General features: G+C 41.6%; 1 protein-coding gene across 1 annotated transcript; it reads left to right on the plus strand.

The window, feature by feature from the left end:
• Positions 1-4,479: 4,479 nt before the first annotated feature.
• Positions 4,480-24,333, plus strand: C3H3orf33 (chromosome 3 C3orf33 homolog). Its single transcript, XM_005325696.5, has 5 exons — positions 4,480-4,653; positions 6,641-6,700; positions 13,808-13,955; positions 19,208-19,368; positions 23,777-24,333. Exons 1-5 carry the CDS (start codon positions 4,519-4,521, stop codon positions 24,176-24,178), a joined length of 906 nt encoding a protein of 301 aa, XP_005325753.2. The 5' UTR covers positions 4,480-4,518; the 3' UTR covers positions 24,179-24,333.
• Positions 24,334-24,914: the final 581 nt, after the last annotated feature.

A 24,914-nucleotide genomic window follows, 5' to 3' on the forward strand; every position in this document is an offset into this window, starting at 1 on the left:
AAAACTTGTAATAATTATATACACTCTTTAAAAAGTTTTTGCCCAAGTATATAATTAAAGAAATGTTAAAATATTAGCATTGTTAATTTGCGCAACTCATGATGTTTTGCATCATTTAGAAAAAGGTTCCTTGGCACACATCTGTAATCCCACTACTTGGGAGACTAAGGCAGGAGGGATCATAAGTTTAAGGCGAGCCTGGGCAATTTAGCAAGACCTTGTCTGTCCCAAAATACAAAGTAACAAGGGTAGGAGTGTACTCAGTGGGTTCAATCCCCAGTATACTAAAGAAGAAGAAATGTTGAATAGCTTTTTATTGTCAATATAGGCAGTACAGGGGCTGGGGATGTGGCTCAAGCGGTAGCGCGCTCGCCTGGCATACATGCAGCCCGGGTTCAATTCTCAGCACCACATACAAACAAAGATGTTGTGTCCGCCAAAAAAACTAATAAATAAATAAATATTAAAATTCTCTCTCTCTCTCTCTTAAAAAAATATAGGCAATACAACTTTATTATAATTTTTTTGTGAAAAATAATGATTAACCACAAAGCAGTCTTGGTGACAGGAACAAGGAGAAGGTATCAGTACATTTCATAGGGAATTGTTGTAAGTCTCTTAAAACTTGATACCCTTTTCAGTTACAGTGAATCAATCACTAACAGAATATATGTATCTATTGTCCTCAGACATTGTCTTGCAAGAATTAATATAAGGGCTGAGGGTATAGCTCAGAAGTATGGCATTGCCTAGCATGCTCAAGGTTCTGGATTTGATCCTCAGTACCACACACACATCAAAAAAAAAAAAAAAAAAAAAAAGAAAAGAAAAGAAAAGACTCCAAAAAGAAAAATAATATTGAAGGCTGTCATTATTGAAACCTTTATAAAATAGTTGCACCCTTGTAGAGTTTGAATAAAATGTGTAGCACACAACCGTTTGTATTATCATTTTGGGATGATCTAGCATTAGTCTCAATAATCTTGTATTGCTTTTTAAGTGTTTTGAGTATATGTGAAATATTATTATGTTTGGTTGATTTAATAAAAGATCATGCATTAAACTTTGATATTTATGCAGTATTTTAGTATTTGGAGTAAATTCTCAAGATTTTTTACATGAAAGATTATTTAAATGTTCAAAATGATTGTTCACAATCAGTCTCTAAAAATAAAACATTAGGGGCTGGGGCTCAGCATTAGAGTGCTTGCCTAGTATGTGCAAGGAGTTGGGTTCGATCCTCTGCACCATGTTAAATAAATAAATAAAAGTATTCTGTCCAATTACAACTAAAAAAATTTTTTAAAAAATAAAACATTAATATGTTGTTTTTATTTGTAAGTAATAGCTAAGTTTACCTTTATTTATGTTAAAATTACTGTAGATTGGCATTATTTAATTAGGACCAACTACAGTAATTTCAAGTGATATACAGTTAACCATCATTTTTTCCTTTTTTTTTTTCTTATGAAGCCATCCTCAGCGGTTGTTTATTATGTGTCATTTATAACCTGAGCAAATGGAGGGCAGGTAGATATATGACACTTCCCTTTAAGAGGAGATGATACATGGGTAATTTGGTTTTATGAAGAATTTCACTGAGGTATTTTACTACAAAATCTTTTATTTTTGAAACATTTATATTTGTATTGGCTCCTTGATTACAATTTTAAAGGAAAGTGTGGAAATGCAGAGAAAATATATTTCTTTTTTTTTTTTTTTTTTTTAAAGAGAGAGTGAGAGAGGGGGACAGAGAGAGAGAGAGAGAATTTTAACATTTATTTATTTTTTCTTAGTTCTTGGCGGACACAACATCTTTGTTGGTATGTGGTGCTGCTGAGGATCGAACCCGGGCCGCACGCATGCTAGGCGAGCGCGCTACCGCTTGAGCCACATCCCCAGCCCCGAGAAAATATATTTCTATAGTTAGCTTTCTAAGCAAATTTTAATTTAAGGACCTGTGCTGAAAGAAAGGTCTTTGAAGTTAGATTATGACTGAATAAATAAAACAATCCAGAACGAATTCATTTGCTAGGGCTGCCAAAACAAAATATGATAGACCAGGTGGCTGAAACTATGGAAATTTTTTTTCTGGAGCTGGAAATCCAAGATTATGGTGTCAGTGTCAGCAGGTTGGGTTTCTCCTGAGCCCGCCCGGTGGTTTGGAGAAGACTGCCTTTTCATTGTCCTCACCTTACCCTTCCTCAGTATGTTCGTATCTCTGGTGGTATCTCTTTTCTTACAACAGTTGTATCAAGTTAGAGCCCTACCCTAATTACCCCTTAGAGGCTTTATCTCCATCTACAGGGTGATGGGAGTTGATGCAGGAGAATCAACAAGTTCGATGTCAGTCTTGGCAATTTAGTGAGACCCTGTCTCAAAAAAATATAAAAACGCTGTGAGTATAGCTCAGTGGTAAAATACCCCTGTGTCGAATCCCCAGGACCACAAAAATCATTGAAAAAAAACTAGACCCACACAAATGTAGTCAGTTGGTCTTTGACAAAACAGAAAGACAATACAATGGAGAAAAAACATGCTGGAACATCTGGACAGCCACATGGGAAAAGATTGTGGAACAGTCCTTACACTTCTCACCAAAATTGACTCCAAATGTATCATCAACCCAAATGTGAATACAAAATTATAAAACTCCTAGAATGTAAGAAGTAAAACATCTAGATGACCCTGGTTAGGTGATGACTCTTGAGATAAAACTTGAATACAATCCATGAAAGAAATGATTGAAGATATTTTGGTTCAATTGTGCTGCTGTAACAAAATTCTATAGCTGGGGTAATTTATAAATAATAGAAATTTATTTCTCATAGTTCTGGAAATGCAATATCAAGATGCTGATATGCAGGATCTGGTGAAGGCCTTCTTGCTGTGTCTTCACATGGTGAAGAGGTCAGTGCTCTTTCTGTGGCAGAGAGCAGGTGGGGGGAAATCCTTTACTAGGGCTCCTTGGTAGTCAGTCACCAAATGAATTGAAAATCCTTGTCCACATAAAAGATTACAGAGATGTGAAGAGTAGCTTTACTCGTAATTGTTAAGACCTGAAAGTAACCAAGAGTTCTTGAGTAGATGCAAGCATAAACTGGTACAGCCATACAATGGAAAATTATCAGCAATAAAAAGCATGGAAACATGTAAGTATACATTGGTGTGATACCAAGAGTGAACCCTAATATAAACTATGGATGTTGGTAGTGGTGTATAGTTTAATTTGTATTTCCTTGTGGCCAGTAATGTAGATAGGATATTCTATATGGTTATTTGCCCTGTGTATATATCCTCTTTAGTGAACTGATCATGTTGTTGTAGGGACAGATAAGGCATGGCACCAAAGATAGCAGGAAACAGTTTTATTTGGCTGCAGCCAGGTTCAGAGGGCACAGCTTTTACTGTAATCAATCCCCTGAACCCCGAGGTCAGGTAATTTCAGAATTTTATACCCAGCATGTAAGGGGAGGGTCTCAGAAGTTCACAGCCTGCAGAAGTTCACATAAAGCAGCTTTTTCTTTCACTGTTCTCGGAAAGTTGTCCTTGAAGGGACAACACCTGAGAAGGGAAGAGCTTCTTCTCTCCTTTCTTTCCTCCCCCTGCAAGCTGTTACCATGGAGCCCAATTGGTAACTTCTCTTATCTCAGAAATGTAGACAGCTTTGTGGGGCTCCAGCTCAAGGCTAGAGGCCTTGTTTACACATTTCTGTACATACAAACTACTATACTGGATACATGTTTGTGAAAAACTAGTAAGGGGTGTCCGGCACCTGGAGTGCTGATTTCTTCTAGGCTAGCAGCCAAGTAAAATACGGCAACATGAAAATAGGAAGTTTATCTATATTTAACTCTTTTGTTGACAGTCCTAAAATCAGCCATGGTGAAGATTTCTGGAGAAGCCCAGTTAAGATTTTCTGTGGAGAAAGGGGGTGCCACTACAAGGGCTTTTGCTCTTATTCTAATTGCATTTTTGCTGTTTTACAATTGGACATTGAGAGTGCTTTCAATATTCTAAACGCGTCCTTTATTAGAAATGTGGTTTGCCTATATTTATAGTATATATATATATATATTTTTTTCTTTTAATTATGCCATTTATGAGGGTCTTTCACAGAGCTAAAGTTTTAAATTTTGGTGACACCTAATTTTTCAGTTTTCCTTTTATGGATGGATTTGTGGTGTCAAGCACAATTCAAATTCAAGAAATATATATGTGGTTATATTTGGGGGCGGTGGAAGGAATTAAGTGCTTCAACTTCCTTTCCTGCTGGCACCTGCGGAAACCAGCGGTAGGTTTAACTGAGGTCACAAACTATCACCTCTGCTGGGCGGCAGGAATGCTTGCTCAGCCCTGTCCCCAGGGCCTGGGAAAATGCGGATCCTGCTCCAGGCTTGTGAGTAGCGGTCTGCCCGCGCGCGCCCCCTGCAGCCGCCCAGGAGCACCGTGGCCCCAGAGGGACCCACCCGCGCGCGCCCCCTGCCGCGGCCCAGTAGCACAGCGTGCGGCAGCAACATGGCGGGGCAGTCCGCGGGTCTCGCATCACAGCCTCCTGAGCCGCCTGAGCCGCCTGAGCCGCCCGACGCAGCGGCACCCAACGCGGTGGCGCGGGTCTCTCAGTGGGCGGACAACCACCTGCGCCTAGTCCAGGTGCCGCGGCGCGGTCGGGAGCGCGGGGCCTGCGTGGGGAAGTCGGGCGCGGGGAGGGCTGGGCTAGTACGCGATGTGGCCGGGGACCGGGGACCGGGGACGCGGGTAGCCACAGCCACCGGGCCTGGAGCGATGGCCGCCGAGCTGGGGAGGCCAGGGCACCCCGCGATTCCTGCACAGCGCCTCGCGGCTCCGCCCCGCCCTCTGCTGCCCGGGAGCGCGCTCAAGCTGGCGCGCGGGGGGGCGGGGGTTGCGCAGCCGGCGGCTGAGGCCTGGCCGGGGTCCTCCGAGCGCTGGCCACCATCCCTCCGAGCGCTGGCCGCCACCCTGGGTGGCGCGCGCCGCAGAGTGGGGGCATCACGGCCTTTTTGTGTTTTTTTTTTCTTTTTCATATATATAATATAATATATATGAAAAAATATATATTTTTGATAAACCTTTATTTTTTAAATTTATTTAAACGCGGTGCTGAGAATGGAACCCGGTGCCTCACCACACATGCCAGGCAGGTGTGCTGCCGCTCAGCCCCAGTCCCGGCCCAGGGCCTTTCTGTGATTTTTCTTATGGAGCATAGTTTCTCAAACGCTTAACTATTCACCTATTACTTTTTCTCCAAAGAATAGAACTTTCTAAATCAACACACACACACACACACTTTTTATTTTTAATTACCGTAGGTGGTCTATTTGTCGCTCCGATTAAGATTCTGCAGGTGTCCCACATCTGGACTGATGGGACCTGACCCTCTGGCCTTGAAAGACACCCTGGAGCAAGTGATAAAAGCCACAGAAGAGTCCTGGGGCCTGACGTTTGGGGAGGGAAAAGTGGTCAGGAGAGGCTGAGAAGGAGGAGCGGTGGGGACAGGAACCCAGATAAACTAGGCGGCCCCAGGAAAACCAGGCGGCCTCAGGAAAGGAAGGAATGAGAGCTGATTTTAGAAGGAATGATTAACTTAAAAATGATTGAGCTTTAGGATGGCTCCGCAGCCAGGCAGCGTGGGCCATGTGTGTCTACAGTCCTGGGGCAGCACCGTGCTCAGACTGCCACTTATTAAGTGCTAGATAAATGTACTTAGCCTCCGTGAGTGGATCTGATATATGTCAATCCATGAGGCCTTGTCTCTTGCGGTTCACTGGAAATAGATGCGTGATTATTTCAAATTAAAAATTGCCCTCAGGGATGGGATGGGAGTGAGGCTCAGTGATCACGTGTGTGCTTAGCATGTGCAAGGTCCTGGGCTGCACGCACACAGATTGCCTCAGAAGGGTAGTGGGAGCATGCAGTATTGAATTAGCACATAGGTTAAGTTAGTTCAAACTGTCCCCTGTGAATATTTTTATTCTCTTTTACTATGCACCTAGTTGTAGTTATTGAAAAAACAGTATGTTAGACTCTCACTCTTTTTGAGGGAGTCTATATTCCTGTTTTTTTTTTTTTTATATTGAAGTCCTTTAGATCTACTTCAGTTTAAATGAATCAATTTAAAAGCGTTACTGGGCTGGGGTTGTAGCTCAGTGATAGAGTGCTTGTCTAGCATGTGTGAGGCACTGGGTTCAATCCTCAGAACCATATAAAAATAAATAAAATAAAGGTCTTAAAAAATGAAAAAAAAAGCATCACTAAATTTTCCCTATCATTTACCCACATGTCTTTGTCAAGATGCTGTATTTTAATGTTTTAGTGTTAAGGTTTTCCTACCAAATAGTTAAATTCTCACCATGAATGCAAGGTTATGCTCACAATGGTGGGCATAGAACAGGAAGTATTAGACCCTTTATGATTCCAGGAATTGATGGGTGAAGTAATACTATCAAGTTACCATGCAAGCTGCAAAAAGACAGAGAGTAAGGGTGGCCAGAGTTTTGGGAAGAAATGGGCCATCACTGGGAGGATGTGCATTATTTGCATGGTTTTCCCTTTTAATTAGCACTTTCACTATTGTGACTGAGAATTACTGAGAATTAATCATTAAATCTCTTTTCCGTAGAACATCAGCACTGGAATGGCCATAGCTGGAATAATATTATTTGTTAGAAGTGTTCGACTGGTGAGTTGACAAAAATGAAAAAAAGACAATAGGTGATTTATTCTCACTTTTAAATAGTTTTTATCTCAAGTGGCGTATCGTTTCGTTACTTGTATTGGAAGCTTTTAAATAGTATTTTACAACAGTGGGCGAATTTTAAGATCTTGGTGTAAAAGTGACATGCACAGGATTTTACAGAAAGTAACTGTAGCCTGCATTTCCTTAATCACTTCTCTTGCACTTACATATGAATCTGAGCCAAGTATGGCAGCACACACCTGTAATCCTAGCAGCTTGGGAGGCTGAGGCCAGAGGATAGCAAGTTTGAGACCAACCTCAGCAATTTAGCAAGGCCCTAAGCAACTTAATGAGACCCTGTCTCAAAATAAAAAATAAAAATGTCTGGGGATGTGGCTCACTGATAGAGCAGTCAATCTCCCCAACCAAAAAAAAAAAAAAAAAAAAAAAAAAAAGAGAAGAGAGAGAAAAAAAGGATTAGTTTGTTAAAATGTTATAATTACTAAATTTGCATTCCAGACACAGTGAAATATCTTAAAAAGCATTTTCTACAGTTTAATTATGTCCCTTGGCATAATTAAACTGTAGAAAATAATTTGTGCTTTCAGATTTTTTTTTTAAATTTTGTTGACAGGGGTGCTGGGGTTGTGCCTCAGTGGTAGAGCTCTTGCCTAGCATGCACGAGGCATTGGATTTGATCCTCAGCACCCCATAAATGTAAAATAAAGGTATTGTGTCCACCTAAAACTAAAAAATAAATATTTTTTTTAAATTTTTGTTGTCATTTTGGCCCTTTTGACAATGCTTTAATCATAGACATGATGGAAATCCATTTGACAAGTTGTATTGGTCAACCTTTCATCACTGTGACCAAAATACCTAAGTTAATTTTGACTCATGATTTCAGAGGTTCAGTCCATGGTAGGTTACCACCATTGCTCTGGGCCCAAGATGAAGCAGACCATCATGGTGAAAGGACTTGGTGGAGGAGTGCTAATCTGTTCATGGTAGCTGGGAAGCAGAGAGTGGGGGAAGGGACCATAGGGAAGCCCCCAGTGACCTATGTCCTCCAGCCACACCCCACGTGCCTACAGTCACCACCCAGACAGTCCATTCAAACTAGGATGGACTGATTAGGTTACAGCTCTCGCAATCTAAGTCCAGATTGACAAGTATATTTTTTTCAGTTTTTTTAAATTGTGGTAAGATAATTTATATCTTAATCACTTTAAAATGTACAGAAAGTTCAGGGGTATTAAGTACCTTCATATTGTGTGTGATCATCATCACTTCTTTAGAACTTCTTCATCTTGCAAAACCGAAACTCTATACCCATTAAACAATAGCTCCCCTTCCCCTGGCCCCCAACCCCTGGCGACCATCATCCTCTTTCTATCTATGATTTTACTAATCTAGGACCTCTTATAAGTGGAACCAGACTGTTTTGGGGGTTTCTTTTTCTTTTTCTTGATTGTCTTAATTTACTGAGCATGATGTTCTCTGTCTTCATCCATATTGTAGCATATAATAAAATTTTTTAAGACTTCTCATCTTCTGTGATATATGTGTGTACCACATTCCTCTGTTGATGGGCACCGGATTGCTGCAACATTTTAGCTATTGTGATTAATGCTGCTTTGACCAACAATGTACAAATATCTCTTTGAGATCCTGCTTTCAATTCTTTTGGGTCTGTATACCGAAGTGAATTTGCTGGATCATATGTTAATTGTATTTTTAATTTTTGGAGGAACTGCCATTTTGTTTCCTGTAGTGGCTGCGTCATTTTACGTCCCCACCAGCTGTGCAAGAGGGTTTCCATTTCTGCACATTCTCATCAATACTTGTTATTTTCTGCTGTTTGGATAGGAGCCGATCAAATGGGTACCAGTGATTTTTTTTTTTTTTTTTTTTACTGTGGTTTTGATTTGCATTTGTATTTCCCCGGTGATATTTGCATTTCCCCGGTGATATTTGCATTTCCCTAGTGTTGTTGAACACGTTTTCATGGTTTTTTTGGCTTTCATATATCTTCTTTGAGAAGTGTTTATGCTTTTTGCCCATTTTTTAAATCTAGTTGCTTGGTTTTTGTTGTTAAGTTTTAGGAGTTTTACATATTTTATGAATATTCATCCCTTACTTGGTATTTGATTTGCAAATATTCCCTTCCCTTCTGTAGATTGTTTTTTCATTCTTGACAGCATCCATCCAGGGGAGTTTTAAATTTTTCATGAAATCTGATTGGTCTGTTTTTTCCTGTAGTGCCTGTGCCTTTGGAGTCACATCTGAGATAAATCATTGCCAATTCAATGTTACTAACCTTTTTGTCCTATATTTTGTTTTAAGAGTTTTGAAGTTTTAGGTGCTCTATTTAGATCTTTAATCCATTTTAATTAATTTTTGTAGGTGGACTAAGAAAAAAGAAAATAGACTCGAATGACTAATGTCAAATGAAAGTGGGTATATTACTACCAATTCTACAGAAATAAGGACTATAAGAGAGTTCTGTGGAGCTGGAGATGTGGCTCAGTAGTAGAGTGCTTGCATAGAATGCACAGGGCCCTGGGTTTAATCCCAAAAAATCACACACACACAGATATATGCACACACACACAAAATAGAGTAATATGATACATCAAATTAGGTAATGTACATGAAATGAATAAATTCCTAGAAACTCAAAGACTGAATCATGAAGAAATAGAAAATCCGAATAGACCTATATAGTAAGATTAAATGAGTAATCACAAATCTCCCAAGAAAGAAAAGCACTGTTCTTGTTGGCTTCACTGTTGAATTCTAGCAGGCATTTAAAGAACTAAGCAAACCTTCTCAAACTTTTCCCCAGAATTCAAGAGGATAAATACTTGTTAACCAGTCTTTGAAGCTAGCATTCCACTTATCCAAAAGCCAAAGAAAAAAAAACACAAACCAATATTCCTTGTGAACCTTATGCAAAAATATCCTCAACTGAATGCTAGCAAACCAACTTCTACCTTATACTAAAAGGATTATGCATCCTAACCAAGTGGGATTTATTCCTGGAATGTAAAGATGGTTCAACATACAAAGATCAATCAACATAGTACACCACATTAGTTGACTGTGAGGGAAAAAATAGGTGAAAAAGCACCCAACAGCTAGGAATAGAAAATGTAAAAGCCACACCATGAACATCATACACAGTGGTGAAAGACCAAGAGCTTTTCCTCTTAGATCAGGAACAGGGTAAGGAGGCCCACTCTTGCTACTTCTATTTGGCATATTTCTTTTCCTTGCCTGATTGCTGTGGCTACAACTTCCAACGTTTTGTGAATATAGTTTCATTTAATGCTGATGATGGTCCTGTGAACAAGGTAGTCTTTTTTGGTACCTAGGTAGATGAGGAGCTGCATGGATACTTATAGAAGATGATCTCTCATAGCTGGATTTCAAGTGTGTGTCTTCTTGAATTTGAAACCCTTGCATTTTCTTTTTGTGGGAAGCTTCCAGCTTTATCCATTTGTCCTCAGGACATCTCCTTCAGTGTCTGAAGCTCAGACACCGCATTTCCTTTCTGCCTTTTCAGGAGGCTGGCAGTGTTTATCACAGGTTCAGGACTCACTTCCTTTCAAGGTGTCCTCCCATGTCCCTGTACTTTGGATCTTTTCCTTTTAGCCCCTTAGCATGGATCCTTTACCTGAGCCTGAGCCTGGTTGTATCTTGCTTGCTGCTGTTCCCTGGCTGTTTGGTGTAGGGTGTGTCCCAGCAGCTCAGCCTTGAGCTTCCTGCTGCTATAGGATCCAGAGGAGCAGAGGCCCAGGGTCTTTCTCTCGTAGAAGGTGAGCTCCTTGAGAGCGGGAACACAGAGCTCCATTTCTCTTCCCTCCCTCTGCTTCTCTGTGAGTTCTAAACTCCAAACCTGAGGCGTGTTTGATTGTAGTCCTATGTCCTGTAGCAGCGACCCCTCAGAGTTGAGAGGCAGGTTCTTGAAGATGTCTTTAAGGCCTCTCTGCCCCTTCCTCACACTCCCTGGGCAAGATGCTCTTGGCTCTCTACTGATGTGGCTTCTGGCTCTTTTCCCTCCCCTTTGGCCTTGTTCTGGTCTGTCAAAGCCTTGACCAGAGGGCTGATTCAGGGAATTCACTCTGTCTTCTCTTGTTCTGGGTCCTGTTTCTAATGAGGGTGCCCCAGGTTGAAAGTCTTTATTTTGGAAGAAGGGAGTGGGTTGCACTTTTTTTTTTTGTTTTCTATTTTGCCATCTTTATCACACTTCCTCATTTTGAGTTCACAGTTCCTAAAACCTCCAAAGCTTTTTTACATTTTCTGCTATAAATTAATCCTTGCTCCTTCTTCATTAGCTCCAGGGCAAACATTCATATTTTGGGTCATTCTGGTTGCTGAGAGCCCTCTGAACACTCACTGGGCCTCTGGTGTTACGTTCCTGCCGTCCTGATGCTGGGTCCTGATGAGGCACTCAGGTGGTTGATGGCTGTATCAGACTGGAGAGGACCCTCGTCAGAGTTCCACGGCTTATTTCCCGAGTGCTCCTGCCCATTGCAGTCTCTGAGTGATGTCCCAGCCCGAGAGCTGTCTGACGTGGTGACATCTGACCCACGATGGTATCCTCCATTTGCATGTCATAGGCAACCGTGTCAGGAGACCCAGACTCTGGTTTGATTTAATACTTTCCCTCTTATTTATATTCTGCATATTCCACCATCTCAAGTGAATACTGGCAGTAGATCTAGAATCTGCTTCCTCTCTGCTTCTTTTTTTTAAAAAAATTAATTTTATTTTTTTAAATACACGACAGCAGAATGCATTACAATTCTTAATACACATATAGAGCACAATTTTTCGTAAAGAATGTTTCTTTCATAAAGAATGTTCAAGCCAATTCATGTCTTTATACATGTACTTTTTTGCATTACAATTCTTATTACACATATACAGCACAATTTTTCATATCTCTGGTTGTATATAAACTATGTTGACACCCAATTTGTGTCTTCATACATGTACTTTGGATAACAATGACCATCACATTCCACCATCCTTGTTAACCCCCCCTCTCCTCCCTTTCCCTCCCACCCCTCTGCCTTATCTAGAATTCGTCTATTCCTCCAATGCTCCCCCTCCCTACCCCACTATGAGTCAGCCTCCTCATATCAGAGAAAACATTCGGCATTTGTTTTTTGGGGGGATTGGCTAACTTCATCCCTTTACCTGCAAATTTTATAACATTCATTTATGTTTGATCTAGATTCACCACTTAGTAATGTTTTTCCACAGCTGTTCTCTCTCCCTCTGCAAAACCATTTGGAAACAAGTGTGGATGTACCCAGGACCTCTTCTCAATGTACTTCCTAACAAGGATGGTCCCCTGTGTGCACATTGACGTTATCACTTTTTGTACATTTAACATTCTTGTCATGATATTTTCTTTCTTTTTTTTTTTTTTAAAGAGAGAGTGAGAGAGGAGAGACAGAGAGAGAGAGAGAATTTTTAATGTTTATTTTTTAGTTCTTGGCAGACACAACATCTTTGTTGGTATGTGGTGCTGAGGATCGAACTCGGGCCTCACGCATGCCAGGCAAGCGCTCTACCGCTTGAGCCACATCCCCAGCCCCGTGATATTTTCTAAAATATAGTTCATACTCTGATTGTCTTAAAAACGCCTTTAATTATTGCATTGTCCAAATCCAAAATTTGGTAAAGAATCATACATTGTGGACTGGGAACATAGCTCAGTTGATAGAGTGCTTGCCTTGCATGCATAAGGCCCTGGGTTAAATTTCCAGTTCCACACAAAAAAAGAATCATACATTGTAACCAATTCTGTCTCATTAGTCTCTGATTCTAGAATATTACTCCCACTTGCTTTTCTTTCAGTTTTTGTCTCATGATACTGACGTTTTTGGAGTTCATGCTTGTTGTCTTGTAGAATGTCTGATGTTCTGGATTTGTCTGTTTCCTTATTAAATTCAATGTATATACTTTGGTGGTAGTGCGTACCTTCTATTTTATTTCATCAAGATTCATAATGCCAGTTTACCCTATAATATTATGACTTAATAAAACAAGCAGTAATCTCTTAGTATCCAATACCTAGCCCAGCACATATCCAGATTTCCTTAATTGTCACATGGTGTCTTTTTAAAATAGATGATCTAGCCAAGAATGGTACCACATGCCTATAATCCGAGCAACTCAGGAGGCTGATGCAGGATGATCTAAAGTTCAAGGGTAGCCTCCGCAACTTAATGAGGCTTTCAGCAACTGAGGCCCTACCTCAAAATAAAAAATAAAAAGGGTTGGGGATGTGGCTCAGTGATTAAGTGCCACTGATACCTAGTACCCAAAATAAGTCCCTCATTCCAAAAATAAATAAAATAAAAATGGATGATCTGTCCAAATCAGAATCCCAAGGTTTCATACATTATATTTGTTGTATTTCTTTAGTCTCTTTTGTTTATAACACACACACACACATACAGGCACGAACAACCCCTGTTCCCTCAAGCCACTGATTTGGTAGGCAAGCACCTAATTTATCTGTCAAAATGCTCCACACTCTGGACTTCTCTGCTGCATTATTCTTACTTTTCAAAGACATTGGCTCTGCTTTACCGTCTTAGGAAGCTGGGTTCTAACATATCCTTCTGTCAAGCGAGGTTCCTAACTAGTCATGATGGTGAATGGGGCTTTTACATTGGGAATGTAGAAGTGTCCACCACCCCAGACTTCCCCTTGGTGTTAGGGATGGAGGTAGATTCCTAATGTTGGCCTTTTTTCCCTTTAAAACAAAAACAAAAAACTTTGGCTTTTAAATGAGAAGTGTTGTTGGTTAAGGGTTTTATCTGATTTAATTTGACTCAGCTGTGTTTAGGTTTTAGGCGTAATGTCTCATATAAAGTAGTTTGAAAGAGAAAAATAGTGAACAGGGAGTTCTGATGTTTCTTTGCACACTTTTAATTAAATCATGCCTCAATATTAATATGAAATTAAGAACTAAATTTAAAATTTTCAGTGTCTTCTTGTTAAATATTTAAATGGTAATTTCACACTTTTGGATTTTAAATTAAAATGATATTTAAAAATTGTGTTTTTCTCTTTCTAAATCAACAGACATCAAAATTTACACACTCTTCAGATATCCCAGTAGAATTTATAAGAAAGCATGTTAAACTCCGAGGACGATTACACCGGATAACTGAGGATGGTTTAGAAATTGAACATATTCCTATTACTTTGCCTCTCATATCTTCATGGAGAAGTAAGTAAGATGCAAGAACAAACCAAATAACTATTGCAGTTATTACTATTATGTGAAATAACTAGGTGGTATTTAGAAAATAGCAAAAAAATGTCATTTTAACTCCTATTACCCTCCGTGGCCCATGAGAGAACGTCCAAACCGTGGCCTGAGGTGAGAAACTCTTTCTTTGGCTCCATGTTTCCTTCTTTTCTTCCTTCTCTTTTTATGAACTCCACAGTCTTTCAGGGACTGGGCTCTTCACTCCACATGTGCTGGCCATCTGCTGGGTCTCGGCTGAGCTCTGTACATGCCCAGGAAGCAAATCTGGCCGCCCAGCCTTGGTGATCTGGGTGCTGGTGGTCCTGGTGGAAGACAGTGGATGACAGGAAAGGCTGCCCTAGGCCCTGTGAAGGAACGGAACAGGTCCTGGGGGCCGTGGGGACAGGGGCAGCTACAGGACAGAGGAGTCAAGAAGGCCCCCTGAGGAGGAGCACTGAAGAACCTGAGGGCTGCCACCAGGGCAGAGGGCATCAGCTTGAAGTTTTGACAAGATGCCTGACCTGGCTGAGGCACAGGGAGGAGGGAGTGAGAGGAACCAGGGGGGCCTTTAGGGTGGGCACGAGCCAGGTAGGTCTTGCCTCTCCCTGCGCACCTTTGGGAAACCATTTTAACTCCCTGCGGAGCTGTCCTCTATTGGAGCTGGCCTCTACCGTGTTTGCTATGACAAATGCAATATGACACTCGCCTTTTTCTATAGTTATGTTTCACTGAACTACAAGCCCCTGATGGGCAGAACCTTCTCCTATTATCTTGATATTCAGGCACTAGAAAAAGAGAGAACTGGTAAAATTTGTCAAATGAATTAATTTAGTTCTACTAAAAGATCTTTTTTTTTATTGGTTGTTCAAAACATTACAAAGCTCTTGACATATCATATTTCATACATTAGATTCAAGTGGGTTATGAACTCCCATTTTTACCCCAAATACAGATTGCAGAATCTCATCGGTTACACATCCACATTTTTACATAATGCCCTATTAGTAACTGTTGTATTCTGCTACCTTTCCTATCCTCCACTATCCCCCCTCCCCTCCCCTCCCATCTTCTCTCTCTACCCCATCTACTGTATTTCTTTCCTTGTTTATTTTCCCATTCCCCTCACAACCTCTTATATGTAATTTTGTATAACAATGAGGGTCTCCCTCCATTTCCATGCAGTTTCCCTTTTCTCTCCCTTTCCCTCCCACCTCATGTCTCTGTTTAATGTTAATCTTTTCTTCCTGCTCTTCCTCCCTGCTCTGTTCTTAATACTATTTTAATTTCATGAAGAAAAATGTTTTCTTTTTTTCTTAAACTCTGTTGTCAAGGTTCAACTAGAGGAATAAGGTGAATTCTTTGCCCTGAACATACCTGACACCTCAGTTCTTACAGTGAGCCAGAGGGAACATGCACAGCTGGAGGGGGTCTTGCCTGAAGGAAGCCCAAGGGCTCTCAGCTCTGAGCGGGGCTCATGCCTCCCCAGGCAGTGCCGTGCAGTTCTGGAACAGCCTGGCTCTGGGAACCAGGCCCCTTCCCCTTGTTTGCCTGCCTGGCTGGGCCTGACAGCAGGCTGACCTTCATGCCGGGATCCGTGGCCCTGCAGGGGCATAGGTGCTCAGTGTTGTCAGTGGGTCTTACACAAATCATAGTGTGTCCCTGTGACTCAGTGCCCAGAACCAGAACCTTAGAGATTAAAGGGGTCTGGGAAACCCCAATGCTCGACTGATTTCCTCCCTATGGTTTTAGTATTTTCTGTGGAGACTGGCATCAGTCACCTTCCCACCGCTGCAAGGGGATGTAGCCGAGTGGCAGAGCACCTGTCTTCCTGCTTCAAGCTGAATTCCACCCCACACAGGGGTGTTTATATATGTGTGTGTGTGTGTGCGTGCGCGCGCACACACGTGCACGTTTGTGTGTGTGTGTGTGTGTCTGTGTAAGACCTGCCCATGGCCTAACCTCGTCCCATCAGATCCCCCTCTCTTAAAGGCTGCCACCTCCTGATAGCACCAAGCTGAGGATCAGCCTTGCACCTAGAGGCCTTTGGGGGATCTTCCATTCTCAACTTGAAGCAAAATTAAATGTCCTGCATAATAGCCATCTAGCTAATAATGGATGAAATAAGCCAGAAAACATTTTTGGTGGCTCTGTCCAGAGTTCCTGGTGTAGCCAGTACAAATTAAGGAAACAGACACATGTGTTCCACCTCCCAATAGATGCCAACCACCTGTCTCTTATGGTAACACTAATTCCTGTTTGGGGGACCGACATATATTGTTTGCTCATATAAGAAAGATCATTTTGCGTTTTCAGAAGTGAAACCTAGTTATGTATAAGTTGGTGTTGGAACTAGGAAGTTCTAGAGCAAACACATTTTGAATATGAGACACTGGAGCATCTTCTTCCTCTAAAGCTGGGCTATGGCCCCATGGTTGAGTGTTTGCTGCTTTCCCTGCTTGTGCTGTGTGGCCTGTGTGGTAGAAATGGGCCATGGCGTGTTGTGAGGATGTGACCCAGGCCCTGATCCTGAGGCTGTAGTCCCAGGTCTGGTTCCAGTGCAGAGGTGCCTGGCCTGGGGGACACGCCCTGCCTTTGTTCCTAGTTATGGTTTCCACCTCTGCCCAACAGGGACTTAGAAGATGGCCAGGACCCCTTCCTCATGACTCTTCTGTCCCCCATTGCCGTGATCTTTTCCTTGATGTATGTGAATGAGGAGGAGCAAACACATACTCAGCTTCAAATCTTTGAAGCAAAGCAGAAGGAAGGCTCCAGGGAAGGAAAGGACCCAGCAGGAGGGAGGGAGGGAGGAAAAGAGAGGGAGGAGGGCAGTAGGACCCAAGTATGGTCTGGGCATGGATGAAGTCGTCATAACAAAACCCAGTATGCTGTGCATTTGACATGCGCTAATAATTAGAACTTTAACAAACAAATATATAATATTTCACAAACTGAACCCTTTGGGATGCTTGGTCCCTCCAGCAGATATTTAGTGCTTGCCTCCTTTCCTATGTGGCCTCAGTATGCAATGGGCAGCCTCTTCCCATGATCACAAAACCTGCAGTGCCGTATGGAAACTATCCACAGCTTCTCTTAGCATTGGTGTTTAAAAAAAAAAAAAAATGACATGAGTACTTGACACCAGGGTGAGACTCCTGTCTTGTCAAGTTGTTGTCATGGATTCATTTTTACTATTATAACTGTGTAGCAGTTGTACACAGTTGTTGTATAACCGTGAGATTGTTTACAACAAATCCATTTTTACATCATGTGCTGTTTTCCCAGAAGTTAAAAATATTTAATCACAAAGCTTCCTACCCATCTCTGGAAGCAGAAGTGTGGAGACTCCTCAGTGGCAGCCTCCCCTTGGTCTTTCCTTTACTTGACATACTTCCTGCTCCTTCCCTGTTTCTGTATTCGCTCCCAAGACCTGGTCCAACCTTCAGTCTGCTCAGTGGCCTCAGCATCTTCTTGTCATCCCACCCAGTACGCACTGGGCTTTTTAAAAAATCCTTGCAGAAAAGATTTGTTGAAGGGCTGGGAAGATGGAAGGGTTCACATCACAAAAACAAAACTCAAAAGTCATGGATTAGAAATCATAGACTTCTAAAAGTAACATTTGCTTTTCCAAAAAAACTCCAATGTCTTGGTGGAACCGCACTGTGGATCTGTCTTACCTAATGCATAGATTTGCTTCTGGAAGATTTCTTATTCAGTTCTTATTGACCACTTCATATTTTAAATGCTCAACAGGGAATTTCCTTGTTCGAGGGAACTCAGTGACCTTTACCAAGGGAGGACTTAGGCATGAAGACTCAAGGTCTAGTTGGAATTTGAGTCAGACCATTCACTTCCTGCTCTGGTCTCACATTGTGGGGTCTTTTACAGGAAGGTGGCTGGTGGTGGTGGCTTCTAAGGGGGTTGGAGGAGACCTCGGAGTATTTAGGCTTCTCATGCTCATTGGGTGCCATCTCATCTTTCATTGCATGTTCTACTTTAATTTAATTGGTATATTTACCGTATCACAGGCTTTTGCAAAGAGTACATTCTCTTTCCTATACCTTTTGATGTTTCTCTAGCTGAAACCCAAGGTGACAGTTTTAAGATGCCCATGTTTGAAGGAGAATATATGTCCAGTGTCACATAACAGGGTTCTTCTTGAATGCAAATAGTGTTTTTCCCCTAGAAATTAGATGAGCAGAACTTTCTACTTTCAATAACTTTATAAGTGATCTATAAATGTTAAATATATAATTTCTTCTTTTTTTTAAAGACACTAAATTTTTTAAAATTCCTTTTTGGAGGGCTGGGGATGTGGCTCAAGAGGTAGCGCGCTTGCCTAGCATGCGTGCGGCCCGGGTTCGATCCTCAGCACCACATACAAACTAAGATGTTGTGTCCGGCAAATACTAAAAAATAAATATTAAGAAAATTCTCTCTCTCTCTCCCACTCTCTCCCTCTCTCTCACTCTTAAAAAAAAAATAAAAAATAAAAAAATAAAATAAAATTCCTTTTTGGAAAGTTACAAACTTTTTTCTTAAAATAAAATTCTAAGCAGGGCATGGTGGTGCATGCCTGCATTTCCAGCACTGGGGAGGCTGTGTCAGTAGGATCTTGAGCCCAGAGCTGGAGGACAGCCAGGGCAACAGTGAGAACCTGTCATCTAAAAATAAATAAATAACAGATAAATACATTTTGTTATTAAAGTAAAATTGGTTAAAAGTTTATGAAGGGTTTGGATAAATAGATCTTCATACTGAATATAAATTGACAAAATTCTGATTGGAAGTCAGTTTTGCAAACTATGAAAAGGTGATAATAACGTTGATACAGATCAACGTTACTCCAGCCCTTGTAGCTAAACCCTTATCAATGACGAAGCTATTTTTACAGTGCTGGGGTAGCAGCAGCCTGTGTTACTAAACAGAATGCCCTTATCTAGCTTTATGTGCACATCTGTAGAAATGCCTCCGGAAGGTTGAAGAAGATGGTTAAGTGGTTTAAATCTCCTCCTACCCTGGAGCTTTCTGGAATGGTTTTTAAAATTCCTCCATCTGTTATACATTTGTATTGTTCTGAAAGAAAATTTGAACATAAAACTAGGTGAACCTGAACTTAGAGTATTTATAGATAGGACAGTGTTTGGAGTTTCTCTGGGGGTGGGGCAGACAGCTGTGGGACTTGCTTTTGCAGCCTGTTCCTAACCCTACTCTCCTCTTCCTGGCCTGCTCAGAGGAGCCCCAGGGCCTCTTGCTGGTGAGGCTGGCCGGAGTGGCGCTCACGGAGCCCGGGAGGCTGTGGCTGCAGGAGGAGCTGCGGCCTTCCCAGCTGCTGTGGTTCCAGTTGCTTGGGAGGGAGGACGAGACACTCTTCTGCTACCTCTTAGTGAATAAGGTAAGAAGTGTGAGCAGTAACTAGCAATCTTCTGTGCTTATTATCCATATGTAAGTAATTAACTATAACTTTCAATATGAACAGGACTCAGCATTTTGGTTTTTTGAGCTGTTGTGAATAGTAACCACACATCGAGAGCCAGCTATTTCACATATAAATGTTACCAATGTTTGTTATGTGTCTGTTTTATTTTTTTTTTAAATATTTTTTTTAGAGAGAGAAAGAATTTTTAAATATTTATTATTTTAGTTTTGGGCGGACACAACATCTTTGTTTGTATGTGGTGCTGAGGATCTAACCCGGGCTGCACGAGTGCCAGGCGAGCGCACTACCATTTGAGCCACATCCCCAGCCCTGTTTTATGTTCATTATTGAAAAAATGGAAATTTATTTCTAAAGACACCCTTTGAATCATTAGTGACATTGGCCTTGGTAATTGAGAATATTTACACCTTCGCAGATGTGCAGTGCCTCAGGTCACCATGCTGAGTGGCCGGTGTCAGCCGGGGGACATGCGGTGCTTCTGCAGGTCAGCACTGCTCAGTCTGGTCCAGTTCCCTGCCTTGTCGAGCGGTGGAAACTCAGAAGCTGCACAAGTGAAAACGCCGTCATCTGGGGTCTTAGTAATTGCAGTTTGGAAACACAGCCTTGGTCAGCTCTGAGTCACCCTTCAAAGAAGGAAGGGAAAATGGGGCCTTATGTTGAGCCGGCAGAGCTGATTTATTACAAGAGAGTAAAAATTCTGTCCTGAGGAAGCTTCTCTTGAGTTGAGAACAGGTGCTGTGTGACAGGAACTGTGTGGCCATGGAGGACAAGATGCGTGTGCTTCGAACAGGGTCTGTAACATGGATCCAGTGGCCGCTCATGGGCAGGCTGCCTCTGGCACAGCCTGAGTGTGTTCCGGTGCCCTCGGGTTCCCTGGCTGCAGCTGAGTCCCTGCATCCATGGGCCCCAGACTCCAGGGAGTCTTTCAGCCTGGCGTCTCTCATGGTTTTTCACAGTTGGTGGAGATGTCATGTACCCTGTCTTTTGACACTAGAGCCAAGCATTTTAACTTCTGGCCCGAGGCCAGTCCTCTAAAGAGCTCCTGAGAGCTTTCTCACCAGTGTAATGGGTGGAAGCCTTGTGGGAAGGGGGTACTGGAGCCTCCTCTCTGCCGAACCCCTGTCCAGGGTCTGTGACATGCTTTTGCTTTTTTTTTTGGCAGGGGGTGGGGAGCAATTGCAGGATACTGGGGATTGAACTCAGGGTCATTTGACCACTGAGCCACTATTTTGTACTTTAATCAGAGAGAGGGTCTCACTGAGTTGTTTAGGACTTCACTTTTGCCAAGGCCGGCTTTGAATTGGCAATCCTCCTGCTTTAGCCTCCCAAGCTGCTGGGATTACAGTCATGTACCACCACGCCCCACACATGCTTTCTTTTGATGGGCAAAGCTAGCTATTACTCCTTGGTCACTTCAGTGACATTCAGCTGTTAAATTATAATTATGATTGTATAATTTAAAAAGAAAATTATAATTATGAAGACTGTAACTACCACGGAGTCCTTTAAAATAAAAAGGCCCAGTTTCCCCAATACCCTGATAAATTGTTTTTCTGCAGCTAAGTTTCCTTATGCTGAGAATGGAAACTGAGGAACTGGCCCCAAGGCCTGGGCAGCACAGCAAGGCAGGACCTGGAACTGTGACCTGCCCTGGGCCAGCTCTGCCTAGCTCAGTACGCAGGCGCACTTCCTGCCTTGTGTCCTGCTGTACCTTTCCCTCTTCTACCACTGCCCATGTCTCTGGGCCCCCTGATCCATCTCCCTCCCCTGGCCTCTGCCTCTCCAGCTTCAGTTGAGTTGCGAGCAGCGCAGCTTTGGATTCCAGGAACGGCAATGCAGAAAAAAGTTTATGGCTTAATATTTTTTTTAAAAACAGAATACAAAATTGTACCCAAACTGATTTCTGACTATTTTCAGAGACTGCCCATGTGGGTGTTCACTGAAGAGAGAGTGTGGGAAAACGAAGTGGGAGAAGTGCAGTGGCAGGGGGAAGAGCAGGGTGTCTTAGTTTTAAAGTCCTTTATGAGGGGCTGGGGATATGGCTCAGTTGGTAGAATGCTTGCCTCTCATGTACAAGGACCTGAGTTCAATCCCCAACACACAAAAAAATAATAACATTACTCTAATTTCACTGGTTAGTTATATCATATAAATATGTATTTAACATATTTAAAAAATAAATAAAGTCCTTTATCATATAACACATAATATGACATTGTAAATGTGACATTGGTAAGGCAAGATTGCAATAAATCACGGAGTCTGTGTTAAACCAGGAGACGGAAACTTTATTCACCATTTGGCGGTTTGGATCCACCAGCTGATGGGCCAAGGGGTAGGCTGCAAGTCTACACCCTTCGACCCCCTCTGGGGTTTGAGTACACCTTTTATAGTTCAAAACCATGTTAAAGCATAAGTGGCTGTTGCTGTGATTCAAAACTATAAACAAATGTCATGAGATTAAAATCATAAGCAGAAAAGAATGGGCCAAAATGTCCCTAGTTGTGTACAAGTATAGAATGGTTACTAAACTCTAGACAATCAATCTCTGACAGGGTACATTGTCCAAGAAAAATGGGAATTGAAGAGAGAACACTTCACATTGTAAAAGAATTGCCATTTTGTGTTGCCAAACATGCTATGCTAAGCAACAGTTGATGGGTACAGAGGCACGGCTTTCCCTGGGAGAAGCATTTCTTCTGTACAAGGAGTCTCAGAGCAAAATGGAGTCTGTTTGGTCATTGCCCATATAGCCTGGCCCATAACAATATGTCAAACAAGAACAAGGAAATAAAGTCAGAGGAAAAGGATTATGATTTTAAGCCCGGTGTGGTGGTGCTTGCCTATAATCCCAGATACTCAGGCTGAGGCAGGAGGATTAAGACTAGCCTCAGCAATTTGAGGAGACTTGCTTCCAAATTAAAAAAATTTTAAAAGGCTGCTGGGTGCTGTGATGCACACCTATAATCCCAGCAGCTTGGGAGGCTAAGGCAGGAGAATCACAAGTTCAAAGCCAACCTCAGCAAAAGTGAGGTGCTAAGCAACTCAGTGAGACCCTCTCTAAATAAAGTACAAGAAAAAAGACTGGGGATGTTGCTCAGTGGTCAAGTGCCTCTGAGTTCAATCCTGGTAACATCCCAAAAAAGTATAAACAAAAATAAAAATGCTGAGGATGTATTTCAGTGGTAAGCACCCTTGAGTTCTATCCCCAGTAGAACTAAATAAATGAATGGATGAAAATATTACTTTATTTCTTTATACGGTCTTATAAAATGTTTCCTGGTTTAAAATCTGGAGTTTTCACATTTTTAGAACTTAATTGTGGGAGCTGGGATTGTGGTTCAGCAGTAGAGCGCTTGCTTAGCACAGGGGGTCGGGACCCAGGTTCCATCCTCAGCACCACATAAAAAAAAAAAAAAAGGCATTGTGCTAAGTCCATCTACACCTAAAATATAAATATTTTTTTAAAAGAGAACTTAATTGTGGGGCTGGGGATGTGGCTCAAGCGGTAGCACGCTCGCCTGGCATGCGTGCGGCCCGGGTTCGATCCTCAGCACCACATACCAACAAAGATGTTGTGTCCGCCGAGAACTAAAAAATAAATATTAAAAAATTCTCTCTCTCTCTCTCTCTCTCTCTCTCTCTCTCTCTCTCTCTCTCTCTCTCTCCCCTCTCTCACTCTCTCTTTAAAAAAAAAAAGAGAACTTAATTGTGAATTACTTGTCTAATGGTAAGATTATTTTATTAGATTAAAATCCCACAAGGACTATAAAAATTGCTAAACAGGATCTCTTTCATATGATGAATTACTGGGGAGGAAATCCATTTATCCATTTTCTTTAGGAAAACATCCCCAACTCTTTCTTATTTTTTATTTTTGAGACAGGTTCTCACATTAAGTTGCTGAGGCTGGCTTTGAACTTGTGATCCTCCTGCCTCAGCCTCCTAAGCAGCTGGGATTACAGGCATGCACCATGGAGCCTGGACTGTTTTTTAATTTCTTTAGTTTCTTCTGCTTGCTTTCATCGAGACTCCTGCTTCCTGCCCCACTGTTCCATAAACAGCACCACTAAGCCAAGAAAGTATGTTCTATGCCTGGCTGCTGCTACACCTCTTTGGGTTAGAGACCAAGGAGTTGTGCAATCCATCTTATATAGGGAGTATGTTGACTTTGAGCAAGGTTTTCTTCTGTGTAATTCTCAAATTTAGCAGTAGCTATTTTAAGTTCTTGACCCTTTTGTTAGACAGTTTGGCTTTTTTTCTTCTTAGAGGACTAAAATTGATAAATGACTGATTTTAAGGTAAATCTGATGTTATGGGATAATAATTTTCTTAAATAATTGTAATTTTTTTTTAATTCAAGGGTAGATATTTTAGTGTGAATCTGAATGAAGAGATTTTGAGAAGAGGCCTGGGCAAAACTGTTCTTGTGAAAGGGCTAAATCATGACACTAACACCTATTGGAAAATTCACAGAAACTTACTTAAAGCCGAATTAACAGCCTTAAGAAAAGGAGTAGGAATATGGAAGGAAGAATCTGAAAAAGAAAGTTACTTGGAAAAATTCAAAGACTCCTGGAGAAAAATATGGAAAAAAGACAGATACTTGGAAACAACTGGAGCAGATTTCAACCTGAAAAAAGACAGTTATTATGACAAATTCAGAAGGACTTATGAAATGTGGAAGGACAGCATGAGCAACCACTCCTTAGTGCTGAAAATCAGAGAACTTCTCAGTTGCTTACACTTTCGTAGAAAAGGGTGAAACAAATATGCAGGAGATCCAGAGGCAACCTGTGAAGACTAAGATATAAATATGTGCCCCTCTTTGAGTTGAATGAAAATTTCCCCAGATGATCAAAGTTGTGTCTGTTGGCATTTAAACATTAAAACAATTGCTGTTGTAAGTATAATATCAAACTTGATTTAAGTAAGTTTTGATTAATATGCTGTAGGAAAAACAAAACAGTAAAAGGTTACCAACGTGAAGGATGTACATAATGCTTGAAAAGAAAGAAAAGGTTAACTATGGGCTGTTGGGTTGTTTTGGGCAGCTATACTTAATTTTTGTTGAAAGGATATTTGCTTCCTTTTTCAGTTTTATCAACTTTCATTATAAAACAAAGGAATTCTTCCCACCTGTGCCCAAGGCTGCTCTCCTCCCAGCTGCTTTCTATCTGTGAATCTGGGGCAGTGCCAGGACAGGTCACAGAGACCACCCTGGTAATAAAGAAGGGCTAATTTATCCTGTTGTTTGAAGCGGGAGGGGACATCCTGGAGGGGACATCCGGAGGAGGATAACAAGAAACCAGGTGCTGAATGCAAAGAACCAGATGCCTGTGGACACTTCGGGTTCCTGAAGCTGGGGTACTTAACTGCCCTGTTTTCTCCAAGTTGCCACCCCCCACTTTTTTTCTTTATCTTAGTCAGTTGTATCTGGGCCTCACTTTGACCCATCCTTAATTCCTTTATGCAAGGATATCAAGGACTCTCACAGCCTC

Source organism: Ictidomys tridecemlineatus, chromosome 3 (assembly GCF_052094955.1).
Source record: "Ictidomys tridecemlineatus isolate mIctTri1 chromosome 3, mIctTri1.hap1, whole genome shotgun sequence".
Taxonomy (NCBI): domain Eukaryota; kingdom Metazoa; phylum Chordata; class Mammalia; order Rodentia; family Sciuridae; genus Ictidomys; species Ictidomys tridecemlineatus.